This window comes from Meles meles, chromosome 2 (genome assembly GCF_922984935.1).
Source record: "Meles meles chromosome 2, mMelMel3.1 paternal haplotype, whole genome shotgun sequence".
Taxonomy (NCBI): domain Eukaryota; kingdom Metazoa; phylum Chordata; class Mammalia; order Carnivora; family Mustelidae; genus Meles; species Meles meles.
In genome coordinates this window covers 177652632-177675383 of record NC_060067.1, presented here as the reverse complement: position 1 = coordinate 177675383, position 22752 = coordinate 177652632, and the positions used below count along the sequence as shown (strand labels likewise).

The window sequence follows — 22752 nt, the reverse complement described above, 5'->3', positions numbered from 1 at the left end:
TGGCCAGTATCTCCCATGTTAATATAAAGCGAATGACTTTTGATCTTTTAAATCCTAGGGTACTAAAATTCAAATAGCTTGGGAGAACTAATAGCTTTTATGAGCTAACTTCTTTGAAGGAATTAAGACCCTGTGAGGATAGACAGAAATAGGAACCTTGGGACAGGGGTCAGGAGACGTGAGAGGAAGATCCAGGAAAGCTGTTGGGTTCATAACTACGCTATGTTGCTCCAGGCAGGCTTGAGAGAGAACGGGGGTGGGGTGGGGGGCATTACTTGCAGAGTCGGTGAACTTGGCAGAACAACACAAACTTCCTTCCTTAACTCTTTTCCCCTGAGGTCCGCTGCCTGTCAAATAATGAACAGTACTTAGGGAGTGGTCCCCTGACACCCTGCGTGCTTGATTTTGAACTCAGGAAGGGTGAAGGTGGGGGAACCTTGTTGTGTATGTGTGTGTACGTGTATGAGGGAGGGAGGGAGGGGAAAAAATCGGGTCAGTGAATATTTGGCTTGAGCCTGTGTCAAGAGCTCAGGGTGACAGCTGGATTCCCAACTGCCTCCTGGTGACATAGCCATATCCCCCCCCACCGGTGGTCACGCAGCATACCCACAGGATCATGGGTATCCGTGTGGTGGCCGTCGTGAGAGTTACTTAGGAATGTGTTTTTTTTTTAAATTAATTTCATGCTTAGTTTGGGAGTCCTGTGCCATTCTAATTTGGTTACATCTGTACTTCCAGCCATAAACCCCACAGTAGCTATTTCTAGTCCTCAGGGACTCCTGAATTAGTTTTTGCTTGGGGTTCTCGCTCATGAACACCATGCTTAATTGCTGGATACTGCAACAGAATCGCTTAAACTGTTTTAATTTGTGATTTCCTAAAAATAAAACCTTAACAGAATCAATGTGATTGCAAAAGACTCCCAGAGGAATCCAGTTGGGGTTCTGTAAGCTGCATGGTTAGGAGTGCATTATACAAATTCAGACTGTGGTTGTTCCGTGAAAGAGGGGCTTAGTTTAAAGACTACATGAATCATCACTGATGCAAAATCAAAGTCAATTATGAAGATAATTGAGAAACAACCTGTTCCCATATATAGCTGTGCTCATGATCCTCCGCGAGGCCTAGTGGATAGAAGACATTACTCAGAACTCACGAGCAGCGCTGTGTGTGAGCAGGCAGGCCGAGGAGCCAGCTTTGAGTTGCAGGGAGGTGTAAAGAGAAAGTGAGGTCTTAAGATATCTGTTGGCAAATCATAATGACAAACTGGGGAAAATATGTGCACCGCATAGCTCATGAAAGCACTTATTGTAAATGAGATAATTTAATCAATTACGTTTCCTAATGTACTAAACCGAATGTTTCATTTTCTGCTTCTGCACATCTTAAATTATCTTCAGGTGCTTTATGAGATTTAATCATAGTTAATAGAAACTTCATTACCATCAAATGTGCTTTCAATAAATGTTGTGTAACAATGTCAGGAGGTGTAGTAAAATATAGTAGGTTCTGAATGGCAAACACGCACCCCCAGAGTCAGACGGGAAAAAAGGCTGCCTTCAGACAATGGGACTCCTGGGAGGCTTGGGGCCATGGCTTTTCTGAAAGGCCACGGGCTCCGGAGGAGTGGCTTGTCCAGCATGTTTACCTTAGCAATGAAAAGGATTTCACTTTCCCCTAAAAAGTAACCCAGAGCCACACACACACACACTCATGGTCTTCTCTTCATCTCCTTTCCATGTAGCTGCTTTGCATCGAGCAGCAATGGCTGCTCAGCACAAATCCCATTAGCACGTCCAGAGTCCGGAGTCAGCCACCTCCCAGACCTTCATCTCAACTTTTTCCAAAGTGACTTTCTCCTTCTCTACCCCTGTTCTTCAGTCCTGCATCCTGTCTATAGTTCGGTCATACCGCACCATCAACTCACTTGTCCGTGGGTGGGACTTGGGCAGTCTCTGGGACCCCTCTTTTCCCTCTGCTGTCTCCTGCTCTGCTTATTACTCAAGAAATCATTACAGTCTACCACCCAGACGGATCTCTAGTTCATCAGCATCTCCCCATTTTTACTCTACCCATATCCATCCCTCTGTTCACTCAATAGCTGTCTTTTGAGCGCTTGCCACATGCTGGGAAGTGGTGGTGGGGAAGCACTGAGCTGAACAGGCGCAGTTTCTGCTTCCACAAAGCATCCAGTTTTAATGAGTGGAGACAGATGGATGCAAACAAACCAGAAAAACCTATAGTGCTGATGGTAAGTGTCATGAAGGGAAATGAAGCAGGGTAGGGGGCTCAAGCGGGGTCAAAAGGAGTGTTACTTTTTTTTGTATAAAGTGTTCAGAGCAGGTCTCTGTTTACAAATTACATTTAAGAAGAGACCTGGAAAAAAACAATTCTGGATGTCTGGGAGAGAGCGTTCCAGACAAAGGGAACACCAGAGGCAAAGACTATGTGGTGGGGAATTGCTTGGAGTGTCTGAGGAACAGCAAAGAGGCCAGGATACCTCGAGCAGAGTGGCAAAGGGAAGAGTCCTGATAGCTAAGATCAGAGAAGTGGGATGAGAAGGGAAATTGCCAGACATATCATAGGCCATTGTAATGACTTTGACCAAAGGGAAGCCATTGAGTATTAGTCATAGTGACATGACCTAATATTTTCAAGCACAAACTCTACTTGTTGCATTGACTGTTAACATATAGTGGATCAAAGCAGAAATAAGACCTGTTGCATTGATCTACTATAACCATAATCTGTTATAGTAATCTAGGCTGTTCCAATATGGAGGCCCTAACAATACCAAGGTTTAAGATGACTGTGGCTTGATGTAGATAGACGACATTAGAAATTGTAAAAATGGGTCATACTTGGGTTATCTTTGGAAGGCAGAAAGGATTTGCGGATGGACTGAATATCGAGGGTGAGATAAAGAAAGGTGTCAGGCATGATTTCAAAAGTTTGGCTATGGCAACTAGAAGGATGGACTTACCATTACTGATGATGGAGAAAAGTGGTCTAGCAAATCCAGAGGGACAATCAAGAGTTCAGTGTGTTACTAGTGCTAACTTTGAGATACCTCTTCAACATCTAAATGGAGAGGTTGGGCAGGCAGTTGAATATATGAGTCTCGAGGTCAAAGGAGAGTCCTGGCTGGTGACATAAATCTGGGGCTTGTCAGTGTCCAGATGATATTTAAAGCCATTAGGTTGAAAGAGATCCCAGGCTAATGAATGTGTGTGGAGACAGGGAAGAAAGCGGAGGACTGAGCCCTGCGGGGCATCAACATTTAGATGCAGACGAGGTCAGAAGTCACTGCAGTGAAGACAGAAAAGTAATTGCCGGCAAAGTAAGAGAAAAACCAAAAAAAAAAAAAAAAAAGAAAAGAAAAGAAAAGAAAGAAAGAAAATGGCGTCCCGGAAGAAATGTTTAAAAAGTTCAGGCCATCTTCATTCCCAGCCACGATTTCTACAGTGGCCTCCCTGGATTCAGTCTTGCCTGGATGTATCTTTCTGAAACATAAATTCTTGTCATACCATCTCCATGTTTAAAGCTCTTCAATTGCTCACTGTTCGTTCTAAGATAAAGTCCAAGGTACTGAACAGGTATGTGATCTGGTCTCAGCTTCCCTTTCTGAATCATCTCTCTCAATCAGCTTCATCATTATGTAAGCTCCTTCCGACCTGCTCACCACTTCCTATATTCTTCCGCCAGATAAAGCTTCTGGGTTTTCTGAATACCCCCCGCCCATTTTCACGTGTACATTCTGCTACTTCTGCCCAACAACTTGTTCCCACCACCTGCTCCTTAACTTGATAAGCTCATTCTTCCTTCATCTCCTTTGCAAGTCCTTCATCCACGCAGCCTCCAAGCGCTGGTCTGGTAATTTACCCCGTATCAGACGATTTCCCTAATTCTCTACTCTATTTTCATTGACTTGATGCTGGTCTGGATTCCCATTCTGGGACATAATCCCTGCCTGTAGGTAGATAGTATAGAGTCTTATATACCTGTAGCATTCACCACTGGCCTCATACGAATCAGATGTTTAGAGAACACTTGAGTTAATGCCTTATATCCTCCTTTTAACTCCTCATGGAGTCTTTTATTGTTTAAGGTGAAAATAAAATCTGCTTCTAAATATTTTTACTCATTTATGCAGTAGCTATTTATTATACAATTGTTGTATATAAGTAGTCTTGTCCCAGTGAAGCATGAGGGAAAAATAAGAAATGTTTCATCCCCACAACTTCAGTACAACATAGATGATAAATTACTTGAGAAAAGGGGAAGGAACAATTTCGGATAATCATTTATTTTGTACCAGATATAAAGTTAAAGCCCAAAAGGTATGCTTTCCAGAACCATTTCCATCAAAGAATGGCCCAAATGTGTCCTTAAAGACTAAAAACAAGGTATACTTTTCTCACTAACACCCATCGCATTCTATATCTTTTCTAAAAATGTGCTGCCTTCATCCATATGGAGCCTGGGAATCCCCATCTTCTGTGATCTTCACAGGGCTGGGGAATGCCTCAGAAGATATGGGGCCCACACTACATTTAGATTTTTTTTTTAAGATTTTATTTATTTATTTGACAGATCACAAGTAGGCAGAGAGGTGGGAGGGGGGAGGGGAAGCAGGCTTCCGGCTGAGCAGAAAGCCCAATGCAGGGGCCGATCCCAGGACCCTGAGACCACGACCCGAGCTGAAGGCAGAGGCCTAGCCCACTGAGCCACCCAGGTGCCCCTACATTTAGATATTCCTTTCTATGAAGACTTGAATAGTGCCTTGCGCCCATAGAACTGTCTGCGACATTGGGACCTACCTTTACATTCTCAACAGTATTTTAGGCTCTTCTAAGCTAACATTAGGCTACTGGCATCAATGCTGATCTTCTAACCATGCTTTAAAACACTTTTTTTTTCCCCCCATCATTTTTCTTTACCTCCTGCGGATTATTTTCAATTACATAAATACAGCACTTTCTGCAAATTGCATGACTTGCTTTGTCCTTCAGTATCATCCCTACTGTGAATCAATCCAATATGTCTTTATAGGCAACATTTGTAATTTTCTTCCCACTTCCAATACCCTTATTATCCAATTTTTATCCTATCATGAGTGTGTGTCTTTTCTTACTACTCTCTTCAATGATATTGTTGATTCTGCCCTTAATGAATGTGATAGCAGTTTGTTCATTATATGCCTTAGAACTAAGCACGGAGGAGTAGTTGATAGACCAATATGTTCTTCAGCAAGAGGGTAAGTTGGAATATGAATTTTCAGGTCCCATCTTTCCACTTGTCAGTGTTTTCAAAGTTTATAGAGTTTGCGCCTTCAGTTTTTTTTGTTTTTTTCTTTTAAGATTTTATTTATTTATTTATTTGACAGCAAGAGAGAGAGATCACAAGTAGGCAGAGAGGCAGGCAGAGAGAGAGAGAGAGAGAGGGAAGCAGGCTCCCTGCTGAGCAGAGAGCCCGATGTGGGACTCGATCCCAGGACCTGAGCTGAAGGCAGCGGCTTAACCCACTGAGCCACCCAGGCGCCCTGCGCCTTCAGTTTTTAGGATAGGACATTAAATAAAGTGAAGTCATTTTTCTTAAGGGCTGAAATTCAACTCCTGTTCTTTTTGACTCTATCCCTACTCTAACTTGGTCTTCCTGTCTGATGGGGAAAAGCACAGTTCTTTTGCAGCCAAAGGTAGAGTTACCAGATAAAAGAGAGGACCCCCTAGTTCAATTTAAATTTCAGATAAAGAAATTTCTAGCGTAAGCATATTTCAGATATTGCATGGGAGATACACTAACATTATTGTTGATCTGAAATTCAAGTTTACCTGTGTCATATTTTTATTTGCTAAATCTGGCAGCTTTGGTTAAAAGGAGGAGTATAACATTCATGAATGTGCACTATCAAAAAAGTCTTATAAAATAGATTACCTTTATTGCCAGTCTTGGAAGAATGGTTAAAATTGAAACAGATATTAGAGGGGAAAGCCTTTCAGTAAGAGCAAAAAATCTGATTCAAAAAAAAGTAAATAAATAATTCTCCTGGGGTACAAGGTCTACTTGAAAAAATGAGTAATCAGACTTGGCCAGAGAGTAGGGTCCATATGAATGAGAAGTGGGGGAAAGCTTTTGAAAAATGGGATGGTGCAGAACATAAAGTATCTTGAGCCATAATGAAAGTCCTGTTGGAGTGGACTCAGTTCATCCTGGAGAGTTGTTGAAAGGTGTTGGAGTGGCAGTACCAGGACTGTGTTTGGGAAGACGAATCCACATGTAAAATGGCTCTGAGTGACCAAGACTGTGTATACTAGGAAAGATGAGACCATACACCATGGGTGTCAAGTGGGGTGTCTCCTACTGAAATTGAGACCCGAGAGGCACTGGAGATGTGATGAGTAAGATGTGTGAGTGATTTGGGGAAGGGCTCAATGGGGACGAAATGAAAGATGACTCTTCAGCCTCACTCCTGGTATCACATTACCTGAAAAAGGGGATTCGAGAGAAAAAAATATTTGAAGAGATAAAAATGATGACTAGAAGTCAGATGGCAGATCTGAGATGTTAGCACAATAGGCAAGTAGTTTTGTCCAATGAGCAGGAAGGAGATGTGGCCTGAGGTCTGCAGACAGGAGATGAGGCAGGATATCACCAATGGAGAGTGTTAGGTATCAAGGAAAGAGTTAGCACTGAGAGCGATTATCCAATTAGATTGGCCTGGAGAAAGGAAAGGGGCTTCGAACTCACCTTTCAAGTCTGTTTATAGAACTTTAAGAGTGGAGGGTGGTTACTAAGTAAGAAAGAAGAAGGTAGGGAATCGTGTTTAAGGAACGTTTTTTTTTCTCTCTCTAGAAGGGAGGGTTGGCTTGGCTGGTCCACCACTGCAGAGCAGTGGGAAGGAGTAAGATAGAGAACATTACTGTTGAGGCAGTGGTTGTAAATAACCTTCAAGAAGGAACAGTGATTTGGCAGAAAGACAGACCTTAAAGGGTAAGAGAACAACCAAATATGGAAATACTGGACTAATTAAATTATCATACAGCCTGGCAACAGGCGAGGCAAATGTAAAAAGAAATGAAGTGTGTCTCCAGGTTCTAACAGAAAGACCTACAAGATACTGTATGCGGAACAGCGACAATAAAGTGAAGTACAGGGGCGCCTGGGTGGCTCAGTGGGTTAAAGCCTCTGCCTTTGGCTCGGGTCATGGTCCCAGGGTCCTGGGATCGAGCCCCGCATCAGGCTCTCTGTTCAGCGGGGAGCCTGCTTCATTCTCTCTCTGCCTGCCTCTCTGCCTACTTGTGATCTCTGTCTGTCAAATAAATAAATAAAATCTTTAAAAAAAAAAAAAGCAAAGTACAGTAAAGGAAATATAATGTGGAGCCTTTATGATAAAAAAAGATAAAGGATGTTCACACCCACCCCCCCACCCCACCCCCGCCCAAAAGTCTCAAAGATACTATCAAGACTGCTTCTGGGGGCGCCTGGGTGGCTCAGTGGGTTGAGCCGCTGCCTTCGGCTCGGGTTATGATCTCAGGGTCCTGGGATCGAGTCCCGCATCGGGCTCTCTGCTCAGCGGCGAGCCTGCTTCCTCCTCTCTCTCTGCCTGCCTCTCTGCCTGCTTGTGGTCTCTATCTGTCAAATAAATAAATAAAATCTTTAAAAAAAAAAAAGACTGCTTCTGGAGAAGAGCTAGTTGGAGGATGCATTTTCTCCTTGCATACTGTCCATTTTTATATTTCCTAAAACATTTTCTCCCCTTACGTATACAGGTTCTCCCTTAACCAGGATAGCAGTTAACTGGTTAGAGAAATTATGCATTAAGAAAACACATACTGGGGTGCCTGGGTGGCTCAGTGGGTTAAGCCTCTGCCTTCGGCTTGAGTCATGATCCCAGGGTCCTGGGATCGAGTCCCGCATCAGGCTCTCTGCTCAGCAGGGGTCTACTTCCCCCCTCTCTCTCCACCTGCCTCTCTGCCTACTTGTGATTTCTGTCAAATAAATAAATAAAATCTTTAAAAAAAAAACATACTAAGAAATGCTGGATGTTTAAAAAAAATGCTCAAAGTTCTTTTATACAAAGAGCTAAGAATCCATGGATATAGAGAAGACCACATCTTTGAGACGTTTATCTGAGAGGAAGTTGGGGGAAGGATTTGGGGAGAGGTGATTTAAGAAGCCTAGACTGCGTGTGGAGGCAGAAGGCAAGGCTCCCGTACAGAGGAAAAGTTTGAAGATGCAAGACCAAAAGGGAATAATGAATGAGTCCGGGTCCCGGTGGAGGCGGGAGAGGGCGGAATCGGAGCCGGCCTGACACAGAAAAGAAGCAGCTCTTCAGGGAACAGAGAAAAGGGAAGGAAATGTGGGTGAACGAGCCGAGGAATTTTCGAGTTTCAGGGGAGTGAGCTCACATGGGACGGCCTCCATTTCTTCAGCCAGAAAGAAGGGCAGGCGAGCAGGAGGGCGCTCATTGAGCTAGAACAGCCCAGGGCACATAATGAGCACATTTCAGAGTTGGCACTTCGGTCATTCCTTACAACAGTAAAACAACACCACCACAAGAACAATAATGAGGTTTTTGACGGGAGATCAGAAAAGTGGAGGTGCTGATTGGTGAATGGGTTATAAGATTCTAAGCAGTGCAACTATAATTGGAATGGTTCCCCGTGGTTGGCCGTGGTTGGCCATTTAAAAGCTATTTTCTGATGTGTTATTTAAAAACTTTGCCTCTCAAAAAGGATAAACCACTTTAACTGTAATTTCCGTTGTATGATATTTCAGCATCTAATGAAATATTCTGGCACATGACTTTGTATCCACAGCACTGGCTGTGCAAGGGGCCGGGGGCAGGTCCTGAGATGTCTGGGAGCTGCCCTTCTACGGGAGTGAGCACAGCAACAGCTTCTTTTGTCTTCCATCTGTGAACTTTGATGGTGTGGGTTCCTTGATAATTCACTGTCTCTAGTATATGTCAATTCAGGTTGTGGGTTTTTCTCCTGAAATGGCTGCAGTGGTCATTCTACCCTATTTAATCGGAGATAGAATTTGCTATGCTCCTTTATTAATTTTGTGTAGCTATCTAATCGTATAAAATAGATTTTTTTTAAGATTTTATTTATTTATTTGACAGAGAGAGATCACAAATAGGCAGAGAGAGAGAGGAGGAAGCAGGCTCCCTGCGGAGCAGAGAACCCGACGCGGGGCTCGATCCCAGGACCCCGAGACCACGACCCGAGCCGAAGGCAGTGGCTCAATCCACTGAGCCACCCAGGCGCCCCTATAAAATAGATTTTAATCTGATATATAGTTAAGCTCATAACATGAGAATTGAGTTATATTCCCACTGATTAGTGGCAATGATCAGTGTTTCACATGGGAGTCATGTGAACAAAGGCAAACCGAGTAAACCGCCCTTGTCTTTCGTCCTTTGGGGACTACACTGGTTCCTCTAAATGACTAGGTACGATGGCAGTTCCTAAAGACACAGGTCTTGTGGATGCTCATCCTTGCATTAGGAATTTCACAGGGGCTCTTAAAGGCCAGTTACTCCTCCTCACCAGCTTTGACCAAAAAAAAATAAATAAAACAACTGCAGACACTTGTCAAGTCATGCTTTTTTTTTTTTTTTTTTGCCGAGACCTTCAGAAAGTAAATTTTAGTCTCCCTCAGAACTACACCACACTTTTTTTTTTTAAAAACAGCCCTCATTGCAGAAGAGTCATTTTAATATCTAACCAGAGTCCCAGTTGCTATAATAAAAGGCCACGTCCTCCTTTTCAGTCCTTGTTAGAGACGGCAAAGTGTTGGTTACTCACGTCATCATAAAGGAAGGGTCACTGAGTGCCTACTGTGGCCTGTTCTCCTCTTGTGACAACACTCTGTGCATTAAAGATCACCTCCAGTCACTTTACAGCTCTCCCTTCTGCAGGCCAGATGAGCCCATAAACACGTCCTCTCCGGGATACTAATTTTCAGCTCTCTATTAACCTTTTCAGCCTTTCTCTGCAGACATTCCAAACTCCTTCCAGCAACGAACATACTCCTCAGTAGTTCCTGACTAATTTGGAATACAAGAGGTTTCTCGTCAGTTCTCAGTTTTGTTTTCTTTTCTCCAAGGTGTAGATTTTACGCAACATTTTTTAAATTAGTTTCAGAGGTGGAATTAGTGATTCATTAGGTACGTGTAAGACCCAGTGCTCATTCCATCCTTAAGGCCCATCATCCAATTACACCATCCTCCTGCTCACCTCCCCTCCACCAACCCTCAGTTCATTTCCTAGAGCTCAGCATCTCTTATGATTTGCCTCCCTCTCTATTTTCATTTTATTTTATTTTTCCTTCCCTTCCCCTACACAACCATTTTTTTATACCACATGTTGGGTCTTTCCATGGCTTTTGGATCACGGAAAGCTTTTGTGACTCTTGGATCAAGGAAAACGGGGGTGAAGACACAGGAAAGACATCAATAACACATGGATACATAAAGCTTCATTCATGAAACAGGAAAGTATCCTGTACCCATAGAAAGTGGAATAGCACCAGTCATGGGGTCTCAGTGCTTCTGTTCAAAATCACTTTGAGCAAACAGACCAGCAACACATGTGTCTGTGAGCAAGCAGACAGGTGTAAACACGTATATGTGTTCAATGTAAAGGGGTTCCCTGCGGCAGGAGTTCAGTAATCAACCTCAGACTGTGATTTCTTTAATGCTTCCCCTCCCACCATTGGATACCAGGTGAACAATCAGTAAATAGTTGCAGTAGTTTGCAAATTTCTGTGGGAAATTGTAGAGATAGTACTGCCTTTAAAGCATGTCAAGCAGTTAGGGAGAATGCATTGGCATTCAGATAATTCAACAATAAAAAAGATGACACGAAAGGAGGTGTCGGAATCCTAAAGTGATGCTGGAGTTTAGAAGAACATGGTTGGCAGGGTTGGCTGGGTAGGCCAGGCCAAGGTTGCTTTCTTGGAGGAGGTGGACCTTGAGAAGGCACCTGTTGGATGAGTGGCACCTCGATGCCCAGTGGGGTGGGGTGATATTTTATAATGACTTGCCATTCACTAGCAGGCACCCATCTGGCAGGTAAATGCATGGTCGAGTTTGGGGTGTAGGGCAATGCAACAAAGGGGAGCATGAGCACTGACATGACCACGAAGAAAGAGGTCAGTGCCTGGGTAGTGGTGGCGCCGGGTGGTCATGTGGTTGGAAAGACTTCTCTGGGAAGGAGCAATGGAAGCCTCCAGTACTTTGATGTTGAGTGTGTGCCTGCATGTGTGCATGCGTGTCCGTGTACACCCCACGTCCCCCCTTGTCCCATGAAGTCGTAGCGTAGAATACGGGACTAAATCTCAGGTTCTTCTGGAGCCAGTCCTGAACACACAAGAAAAGTGAATGGATTACGTTTGTAAGCATACAGCCATCCTTATAGGGGAAACCACTCTTCTTTCCTGGAGGACAGATTAGCAAAGAATGAAGCAGAGAAAAAAAGAAAAAGAATAAGGCGAGATAAAAGCAGGTAGAGAGAAGAGAAGAGAAAGAAGAAAGAAGCGCTGTGGTCCAACTTTGGAAGGGTTTGAGCTGTGGGTAAGGATGTCTGATTACTTCTCTCCATATAAACGCAAGTGGCGTCGAGTGACTTGTGTCAGCTTCTGTCAGAACCTCATCACTACTGTTGGACAAGAAACAAGAATATGTTAATTCATCCGTGCATCCCCATTTCCATGGCATGGCTGGCCCTTGACAAATGTTTGTTGAATAAATGAAATTATTAGATTCTGGAGTTTTTAATTCCCTGGACAGATTGTTCTTGTAAAGTAAATACCACATTGCTTATCCTCCTGTAGGAATCGATTGACTTCTGGCTTTTGGATTAGACTGTCCTACCAAGTGCCAGGATAAACATTATATGGACACGGTGCCCTCCATATGATCTCACTCCCTTCTCGCCCAACCCCCATCCCCATAGTCTTCATACTTTTTTTTTTTTAATTCTGTAATTCAGAATTTCATTCCCTTAAGTCAAAGAGATTCTGCAAATATTCTTGGGAAATGCATGGAACCATATCAAACATTTAAATCTCAATCTTTAGGCATATGTAGGGTCCTTTCCTCAAAACAGGGTCTGTGTCTGAGATGGAGAATTCTGGTTGTCTGGATAGCATAAAGAGCAATATAGGAATACAGAGGAACAAGCACAACTTGTTCCCGCTACTCAGTTTCGTCTCGGGATGTCCATTTCCAGCCAAACTCTTTTGCCCTGGTCATCCTCCTGGCTCCTGCTCCTGCCTGTTTTAGCACCTGGGACGCTAAAGGGGTCATTGTCTCTCCTTTGCCAATTCAGCAGCTGCATTCAGTATACTGCCAGAATGTTTCTGTGTCTGTGCTTCGATGCTGAGCAGGTGTGTTCTCCCCAGATATGCCTTTTAAGCTGATAGTGTCATCAGTCAGTAGTGCCTGAGGAACCGATGGCAAGCAGGGGGGAGGCTAATTGGTTTCAAGCCAAAGTTCTCGCACTACTCCTGGTCCCCTGTTGTGTTCTGTGTCCTCTCTCCGCTCTGAGTATAATTACCTCGTCCAGGGAGCTTAATCGAGGAGAGGGAGGGTGGGAGTCTAACTGGGGCATAGGTGCCCTTCCCTTTCTCTGCGAGACACAGGCAGACACTGGAAGTCTGGGATCGGCCCCAGTTAGCACATGCCTGGTTCTGGGCGGTCAGAGAAGACCATCACCCAGAAGCCTCCATCCCTTTGCCTCTCCCACGGGGACCACCGTGACACTGAAACTAAAGCCCAAGTCACGCCCTGTTTCTCAACACCTCATGGGCCATTGTGGTTACTGACAGTGTCTCATAATCGTTGAACCTTTCAGATACCGTTCTTTTGGATGGTTACGCTCCCTCGCACGTTATTTGTATGTGTTTGCGGCCCTATTGCTGAACCGGCTCTGCTTGATTTCCTCGTTCACTCTTTAATTTGGTAGCACCTTATTTTACAGCCCACTACCTTTGTCAGGCATAAATGCCTTTTACCTGTGTGGTTAGCAGCACTCAGTTGGTAACGTGAGTACCATATTAGGCTGCAGTGAAGGCATGCTAAGCACCATGCAATTACAAGGTGAATATATGAGAGCTCTATTTTAGCCTCTAAACCCAATATAGGGTGACAGAGTCATTACTTTGGGACCTATTAAGTGTACTTGCCACCTTCTCCTTCCGCATACTTTCCAAGATGAAGCCTCCCTCAGGGTCACGTGGTCTTGGATAATTCTCCTTCTGAACCGTAGTAGCCATGATGGATGCCTTCCAGAATGAACCACACCCACAGGCCAACTAGCAAATGAGTTGGAAAACAGCTACAACCGATCTTGGGGGTTGGGGAGACACCCACATTCTCAATTCAAACTAACGCTTTTATTTTTGCTTTGCCTATGCATTCAATAGGATGGAGTAGGAGAGGTATGGGAGAAACAGCATGTACCCTTTTAGAGACCGGTCCTCCTCCACAAAAACGTATTAAGTCTAGCACTTAATGGTGCTAGAAAACATTGACCATGGACATCGGAGCACCTAGGACCAAGACTTCCATATCTCACAACAGAAATTTTCTCATAATGATTGTAAATGCTCTAACCTGATGTTGTCAATGTTCTCTTAAATGGAATGATTTGTGCCAAAGCAAAAAAAAAAAAAAAAAAATTCCTCTTTGTGAGCTCTGGTCTTCTCTCTCTCAGCTCCTAGACTGTGTATGAGCTTCTCACCCCAGCCCACTCTCTATGAATGCATGTGCCCCACATCATATAGAAGCAGAACAGTTCACCCATGTTTTGTCATTGTATGTGGCTCTCATGTCCCCCCTTCAAGTAAAAATAAGATGCCAAAAAATACTTTGTGGGTAAATATGACTTCCTAAACCAAGTCAATTAAGGAGTTGTCTGTTTTCCCTTGAAAAATATCACATGCTTTGCAAAATTGATTCTCTTTAAGATTTTATGATGATGTGGTCAGCTACCTTAATGCAGTCAAGATATTTGACTGGCATCCCTCTGATTTATACAGGGTATTTGAGAAACATGATTACGTGTAAGAGTAGAACTTACAACTAGCTGCATCTGTTATTTTGTCTGAGCGGCAGCTCCAAAAAATCCAATAGCATTTCATTTGGTATCCCAGGGTGGTCTTCAGCTCTGTGCCCGTGTTGGCCATTTAGGATTTCTCTTGTGTCTTTCAGGCATTGAGAACGCCAGCGACATTGCTCTGTACTCGGGCTTGGGTGCTGCCGTGGTGGCCGTTGCAGTCCTGGTCGTTGGCGTCACCCTTTACAGACGGAGCCAGAGTGACTATGGCGTGGACGTCATTGACTCTTCTGCATTGACAGGTGGCTTCCAGACCTTCAACTTCAAAACGGTCCGTCAAGGTCAGCGGCGTAGGTCCCCCCAACACCTCGTCCTCAGGACCATAGAGACTACGCTCACACAGGACCCCCAGTGCTCTCCGGCCCTGTGTGAAGGTAGCTCTTGGCACTGGGAGCCGCTGCCTAATTGTCTTCACGGGTTAGGAAACCAGGCCCCGTGGGGTAGTCTGCCTCAGTCACTGGCTACGAGGAAGATGAACAGAGGATCTCAGTTTACCGTTAGCAACATTCTCAGTGAGGCACTCCCATCTTTGACATGCAGTAAACTTAGCAAGTTATTTTGTCTCAGATTATCCAGCTTTCTATCTTAACAAGACTGCTTTGAGAATATTTCATTAACTAAAATACTGATTATTCAAACCTGAGCCCCAATGACTTTACCATAACCTCCCATGCATATGAATTCTATTACAGACTAGGTAGAGTTATTTGTGTTACTTCTATTTTGTAGAAGTGAAAAGGACTTCAGAGAATCTGTGATAGGTCAGGTAGCCAGCAGGGGGAGAAAAAAATGAAGTTCCCAGCTTAAATGACTCTCACCTGTTGCCCGGTCGAGGCAATCTTTTGTTGGAGGGAGAAGGAAATCGATCATATCAAACTATAGCCGTGCTCATTTTCAAAACAGAGTCATTTAATTCTCTTATGTGAGGCAAATCTGTTTGTGATTGCAGGATGGAAATGAGCTATACCTGGGTTTTGGTTTAGAAAAAATGAAACTATCTCCTTTCAGAGGGTGAAGTTTTCCACCTTGACCCTCCCGGTCAATATTATCACCTTTATTTCTATTTATTATGCATCACTAGGGCCTATAGCCCTGGACAAGAAGTCGTCTCACTGCTTGGTAGCGATTGAGGAGTGACTGGGTTCCAAAGTGGAATCCGAACACGTTAGAAACCGGGAGATGGCTGGTAGAGACAAAATGTTTTCTTGCCTGCCACTCACTTATGGGCATCAGAGTTTCAGGTCTTAGCCTGCTTCTCCGAAAGGGCCACAGCCCCTTGACTTGGGTGCATAGCTTAGTAGATATGATTTCATTCTGAAGGGCCGGGGGGGCGGGGGTGGGAAGTTGGGTGAGCCTGGTGGTGGGTATTATGGAGGACACGTGTTGCATAGAGCACTGGGTGTGTTGCATAAACAATGAATTCTGATACACTGAAAAGAAATTTAAAAAATAAAAAAATTAAAAATGCAAAAAAGAAAGAAACAGAAAAAAATAAATACTGGGTTTAATGTAAAAAAAGAAAGAAAGAAAGAAATCAAATGAAGAACTGACCTTTATACTACATAAGAAACTAGAAAGATTTTTCTATCAAATATAAGATCTCAAGGTCTCAGACTATAACATTTTAAAATAGAAGAAATACAGTCATTTGAGAGACAGCGGCTTTGAAGTCAGATAGATAGAATCCAAAATTGCTGTACGACCTAGTTAATTGATTGGGCTCTGGGTCTCAGGTTTTATAGCTATAGGGATCCTCCTATCCACATCAGAGGGTCCTCATGAGGATTAAGTGACCCAGAATAACAAGGATTATAAGCCCTTGGCATATAGAAGGTGCTCAATAAATGTAATGAGTGTGAGTCTAAATGCTAGTGGTTTCCTCTGACTTTGGCCCAGGAGGCCAGTGTGTTCCCTGGAGCAGTAGGTGAGGGGGTGGTTCCCTTGCCTAAGCGTTTGGAGAATGCTGACTTGCATAAGCTGAAACCACATCTCCTTAGTGTGGGCCTCCTCAAAACTTATACTGTATTGTGAATCTCTAAAAGAATAGGTAGCCCTTCCAAACTTCTTTACCATTTTGGTTTTATTTTTAACCAAGAATATCCCAAAGCTAGTGATTAAAGCAAAAATCTTTTACTAAGATTCTACTCTCCCCTAGATTTACTGTAATACTGCCTACACCTCCCATTGACCCTCATATGATTTTCACCTCCATTGTCTTAAGAGACATCCCTTCTTGAGCAAATAGAGCTGGAGGATGAATGGTGATGAGACTTTTAAACAGAATACCATGCTTCCATTTGATCAGAAGTTTTAAAAGGATTTCCAAAGGGAGCTGTGGAATAATCAGCCAACTTTCTTCAACCGTGGACTCTTGTCATCTGTACATACTTTTGTAATCAGGCATTTTCTCCTTAAGGTAGACTTCAGTGTAACTCTAGGAAATCTTTTTGCTGCTTGGCTTCACATAAGCAGGGAGGGTCTTTTAAAAGTGGCCAAAAAGTAAGCTCCAGAAGGTGAGGACTTGAGATAAAATAGCCATGAGTCTCAGGGATGTGATTTTTTAGGTCTTGGTGGAAGGGCCTGTTCCAAATTCTTTTCAGATGTGACATGGTTCTTAAGTCCTGCTTCTTGCCCAGGAAGACCATAAACAAGAACCAGGCTGAGACCTGTAGAATTCAGTGTAGTTCCATTAAAAAGCACAGCTCCTTGATTGTGTCTTGGCACCAGAGCCACAAGTATGAAAAAAATGCATCATCAAGGAGCCTTTAGATCTACAAAGCCTTTTCATCTCATTTTGAACCTCCTCTTCTATGATTTTGGATTCTTAGAGCATCCTTACAAGAGGTGGGAAAAGTCAGGTTTATAGATTTCCTGCTGGCATTGCTACAAATTATGAGTTGGAAGAACAATAGAGGCTAATACAATATGGCCTGGAATTGCAACATTTTCAAAAATACCATACTTTAAACATTTTGTCAGGCCCCAGAGGAAAATTGTTTAATATGGTTTGGGTTTCAATTTGAGAAGTCACATTGATGGACTGATACGGGTGGGAGGTTTGGGACGGAGAGTTATTTCGTTATTTACTAACAAATGAGGTTACTCCATCACAAGAAAATAGCACGGCATTTCTTTTTTAATATTTGGCCTAGAAAATATCGGTGAAAGTCCAACAAATGGAAGTCCAATTTCTCATGTTTTTGTAAAGATTTTTTGGTTTCAGTTGTTCTGAGACAGAAAGGAAGCCGTTCTCAGATGCTCCCCACGTAGAATCAGGAGTCTCGCTCTCCCCGTGTGGGGCCTCTTGTTCCTCTCTGGGTGATACATGCGCTGTTTGAGCAGACTCAGCCACGGAGTGATCCGTGGGCTTCCCTGACCGTTTTGCCCCAAGGACACAGCGTTTCCTCCCCCGGCTCCAGAAAGTGCCCGGTATGCCACGTGAGATGGACCCCCACCAACGCCGTCCCCGTTATAAACAGCCCTACCTAGCCGTGTCACCTCTTACCATTTCAAATGAACAGATGTTATTTTTCCTCCGAACTGGATTGCAAAACATCTTTCTTGTTCTTTTTTTTTTTTTTCTTTAAGCTTCTCTTCGCCAGTTAAAATAATCACATAAACAATAATACCTGAGTTTGCTGCCTGACGGAGTGTCAGAAATACTTGTTTTGAAAAGATGGCATCCAAGGAGCTCTGGAAAATTTTTTTTCCTGATTTGGGTTCACTGACATTTGGAGACTCTGCTGGGAAGGCCAGAGCCCCCATTTCCAAGGCTCTGGTCACTCCTGACCAGCCTGTCAGAGCTGCCGCAGGGGCTGGGCTCTGAAGGGAAGCTGGCAGGTGCACCAGTGGTTATGCAGTTAGAGGCAGAGGCAAGGGGGTAACTGGGGCGCCTTTTCATTTCTGAGTGACAGATCAATTTTCTTTGACCAGGTAACTCCCTGCTCTTGAATTCCTCCATGCAACCAGACCTCACGGTCAGCCGAACATACAGCGGGCCCATCTGCCTCCAGGACCCTCTGGACAAGGAACTCATGACGGAGTCCTCGCTCTTTAACCCTTTGTCCGACATCAAAGTCAAAGTCCAGAGCTCATTCATGGTGTCCCTGGGCGTGTCTGAGAGAGCTGAATACCACGGCAAGAATCTTTCCGGGACTTTTCCCCACGGAAACAACCGCAGCTTTAGTACGATGCATCCCAGAAATAAAACACCCTACATCCAGAATCTGTCATCGCTCCCCACAAGGACGGAACTGAGGACCACTGGTGTCTTTGGCCACTTAGGAGGACGCTTAGTCATGCCAAATACAGGTAGGTGGTTAAGGGTGCATTTGTGTATTTCCGAGCATTCTTTTAAATGGTTTATAGTGACACAATTATATCCTGTAAGATTCATTTTTAAGATGCTTACCATCTTTGTGTCAGAGCTACCAACTCTGGTTCCATAAGCCTCCTTGATTTACACGGCCAACCAGAATCGATGCTGATTTTAGATTTTGCGATTGTCACCTCAGCACAGATCCCTTGCTCTATTTGATGCCTTTCCAGTTGACAGCCATGTTTGCTCAGGAGGTTTGGGTGGTCTCCGGAGTTAAACCCCCTTGAAATATATTTCCTAGAGCATAGTCAGGAGGCACTGAGGACATTCCTTGACAGGAATGAGAAATACCATGTTTTATGGCCAAACATGGTTTATATACAAGGACACTGGGAGTCGAACTTCCTCCATAACTGACCTAATAAACATGGTCAAGTGTCCACAGACCTTGCTATCATGTTACTTTATGAGGAGCAATGATGAAGGTTCATTACTGAGTCGTTCTTTTGAATACAAACTTCAGGTCCCGGGCTAAATCATGCATACAATTAGTTCTCAAGTATTTTTTTCCTCCTTTGGTTAGAAGGGGGATTTTCTTAATGTTTTGACAAGGATACTTTAGGTATATAGACCAAATAACTTTTGTTTTTTAATTTTATTTTTTCAGTTTCCAAGATTCATTGTTTATGTACCACACCCAGTGCTCCATGCTCCCTCCTTAATCCCCACCACCAGGCTCACCCATGCCCCCACCCTCTCCCCTCCAAAACCTTCAGTTTGATTCTCAGTGTCCATAGTCTCTCATGGTTCCTCTCCCCCTCTGATTTATCCCAATTCACTTTTCCTTTCCTTCTCCTAATGTCCTCCATGTTATTCCTTTTGCTCCACAAGTAAGTGAAACCACATGATAATTGACTCTCTCTGCTTGACTTATTTCACTCAGCATAATCTCCTCCAGTCCCGTCCATGTTGATACAAAAGCTGGGGATTCATCCTTTCTGATGGATGCATAATACTCCATAGTGTATATGGACCATATCGTCTTTATCTATTCGTCTGTTGAAGGGCATCTTGGCTCTTTCTACAGTTTGGCTATTGTGGCTTTTGCTGCTATGAACGTTGGGGTACAGATGACCCTTCTATTAACTACATCTGTATCTTTGGGGTAAATACGCAGCAGTGCAATTGCAGGGTCATAGGGAAGCTCTATTCTTAATTTCTTAAGGAATCTCTGCAGTGTTTTCCAAAGTGTCTGCACAAATTTGCATCCCTACCAACAGTGTAAGAGGCTTCCCCTTTCTCCACATCCTCTCCACCATTTGTTGCTTACTATCTTGTTAATTTTGGCCATTCTAACTGGTGTAAGGTGGTATCTCAATGTGGTTTTGATTTGAATCTCCCTGATGGCTAATGATGATGAACATTTTTTCATGTGTCTGACAGCCATTTGTATGTCTTCTTTGGAGAAGTGTCTGTTCATGGCTTCTGCCCATTTTTTGATGTGATTCTCTGTTTTGTGTGTGTTGAGTTTGAGGAGTTCTTTATAGATCTTGGATATCAGCCTTTTGTCTGTAGTGTCATTTGTGAATATCTTCTCCCATTCTGTGGGTTGCCTCTTTGTTTTGCTGACTGTTTCCTTTGCTGTGCAGAGGCTTTTGATCTTGATAAAGACCTAAAAGCTCATTTCTGCTTTTGTTTCCTTTGTCTTGGGAAACACGTCTTGAAAAAAATTGCTATGGTCGATGTCAAAGAGGTTAATGCTTATGTTCTCCACTAGGATTTTGATGGACTTCTGACTCACATTGAAGTCTTTCATCCATTTTGACTTTATCTTTGTGTATGGTGTAAGAGAACGGTCAAGTTTCATTCTTCTATACATAGCTGTCCAATTTTCCCAGCACTATCTATCTAAGAGAATTTTTCCCACTGGATATTTTTTTCCTGCTTTGTTGAAGATTATTTGGCCATAGAGTTGAGGGTCCATATCTGGGCTCTCTACTCTGTAGGGCAAGTAACTTTTAAAATGACATCCTGTTGATGGATTAGTCTTCAGAGATGCCATCTAAGACGTAACTGAGTGGCCAAAGAGGGTATACTCTCCTCTGATTTCTAAGCAACAAGAATTAGGTAGTGCTCTGAATCATTGCTGGTTGGCCACTGAAAGGGAAGAGTGCACTCTCTCTGTAAGTGTGACAAAACAACCAGAGAACATTGAATCAAGACCATCAGGGCCTTGACAGCCCACTCTGAGGTATAGCTAACCACCCTCTCCAAATCAATGATTTTATCCTCTGAAATGAAATCTGCCATAGAGCTAGTCCAAAGCTCCCATTCCAGCTAACTGACCCTACAGTAGCTTACTGAGTTACACTGCACTTAGGTTCAAGTCAAGAAATGCTGTCATGTTCTCCTCCCTCCGCTGATTCCTTAAAAATTACCCTTAAATGCAGCCCTACTCATCATGATTTTGGTTTCTGAACTTTCAATTCTCGAAATCTTCCCTAGTCCATGTTTTAGGAATCGTTAAGAATCTTCGTTTAAACATGCATGAATGTCAACATGGGACGTAATCCTCCCTGGTCCTAATTGGCCGTCAGGAGACTCAATGCAGAATGAGTCAGTCAGCCATGCTTACCAAGTACCCTTCTTGTAAGAATCTATAAACTGGAAGTATGGGCTCTGGGAAAAGAAAATGACACCAACCGCTCCTAAGAACAGGATATATTCATAAAAATCCTGGAAAGTTGCATTTTTGTCTTCCCTTCCCTTCCTAACCCAGTGTGTGGCACTTCACAAGCTCCCAGTAGATACTGGTTGAATAAATTGGCCCACACTCCTCCTCTCCCTTCCTATCTTTGTGTGTTTACATACATATGGAAGGCAGGCCAAGATCAACCCGTTCATTGGCTCTGTTTAACGTTCATCAAAAAAAAGTGAGATGAAACCATGACACTGATTTTTCTTTTTCTTCCCTTTTGACTTGAGAAGTACTTGCATTGCAAACGCCAAGTTCTGATAGCGTTGTCTGATTCCCAAACACCTCCTCTGTGAAAGGGCATTTTCAAAGCTTCTAATATGAAGTCCTGGACAAGATTGAAGCTGTTCACTGGGAATGAGTTTGAGGAAAAATAAGTGTGGGGAATTGAAACATATGCCATGTTATTTGCAGAACATAAATGCGAAATATGCCCTAGGGGGCTAAAGTGTAAAGAAGCAAGGCACAGCAATTAAATTGTTCTAATGCCATCCATCCCGAATTATTGTATGATGCTGGCAATGATTTTTCAAAGAGGATGGGATGGTGCCCATGCTGTAGTAGTCATTTATTATGCAAAATATGAAGCAAGAAACTCAGACAGGTGGTTCTGTTATCATACCAAATAAAAGGCTGTCAGGGTAGCAAGTGGAGTTTGGGGGAGAGAATGTTTCTTTAATCAGAGATAACTGGTGAGTGACATATCGAAAACGGACACATCTTAAGGGGACCACAGGCATAAAGATTCCCCGCTCTGCCTTTCCTCCTTCATAAGCTGTAACTTGCCGCCCATACTACCACCCACCATGACCCTGCCTCCGTGTTTTTGTCCCATCTCTGTTTACAGTTTGCTTATTTCAGTGGGAGGAGGGAAGTATGTTTGAAAGAGAATTGTGAAATTTCTGACTGAAGGAAAGATGAAATCATTTAAAGCTCTAATGATCCTGTAGAGTCAGGTCGTATTTAGGAGTATTATGAAATAATGTTTCAATCTGAACACAGGGAATTAAGCTGACTTGAAAGGAATGAGACAGGATCCGTTCTACAAACAGCCCTATCTCAGAAGTCCACACGCATATTTATTCTGATTCGATGTGGGAGTTGCCTGTCAGGCACGGATGATCTAGAGAAGAGACCAGTCTCAGCGCCTGGCTTTTTTTTTTTTTTTAACAATTTCAAATCCTATACCTTCATTTATTCAGGATTTGGTTTTTGTTTTTGAGTGCCTACTGTGTGCCAGGCATTGTGCATCCTGTAATTGATATAATAAGCTTTTTTTATTTTAAGCACACTGTAGGATTTATTTGCGAGTTTACAAAAGACACACTAATCAACATGTCAGAAAGTAAAAAGTGATCATTTTGGTTGGCAATCGAAGAAAGGACTATAAAGGGCACCAGGCAACTCTGTGGTGAACTTCTCTATATCTTGACTAAGGTGGAGATTAAGAGAGTATATATGAGAAACTCATCAATTTGTACTCTTAAAATGGGTACAATTTATTGCCTGTGAAATATACCTACAAAAAGGAAAAAAATAGAAAAAGAAAAATG

General features: G+C 43.2%; 1 protein-coding gene across 11 annotated transcripts in view; it reads left to right on the top strand.

Annotated features, from left to right (window-relative positions):
• UNC5D (unc-5 netrin receptor D) overlaps window positions 1-22752 on the top strand; it is a 533873-nt gene that overhangs the window by 450309 nt on the left and 60812 nt on the right. For 3 of the 11 annotated variants that reach the window (XM_045985620.1, XM_045985611.1, XM_045985573.1), the window contains 2 exons: window positions 14222-14407; window positions 18060-18437. In XM_045985620.1, coding sequence (XP_045841576.1) covers window positions 14222-14407; window positions 18060-18437 — 564 coding nt within the window. Of the gene's footprint in view, window positions 1-13434; window positions 13450-14221; window positions 14501-18059; window positions 18438-22752 lie in introns of all 11 variants that reach the window. The other 8 variants (XM_045985601.1, XM_045985538.1, XM_045985626.1 and 5 more) reach the window with 5 other exon arrangements.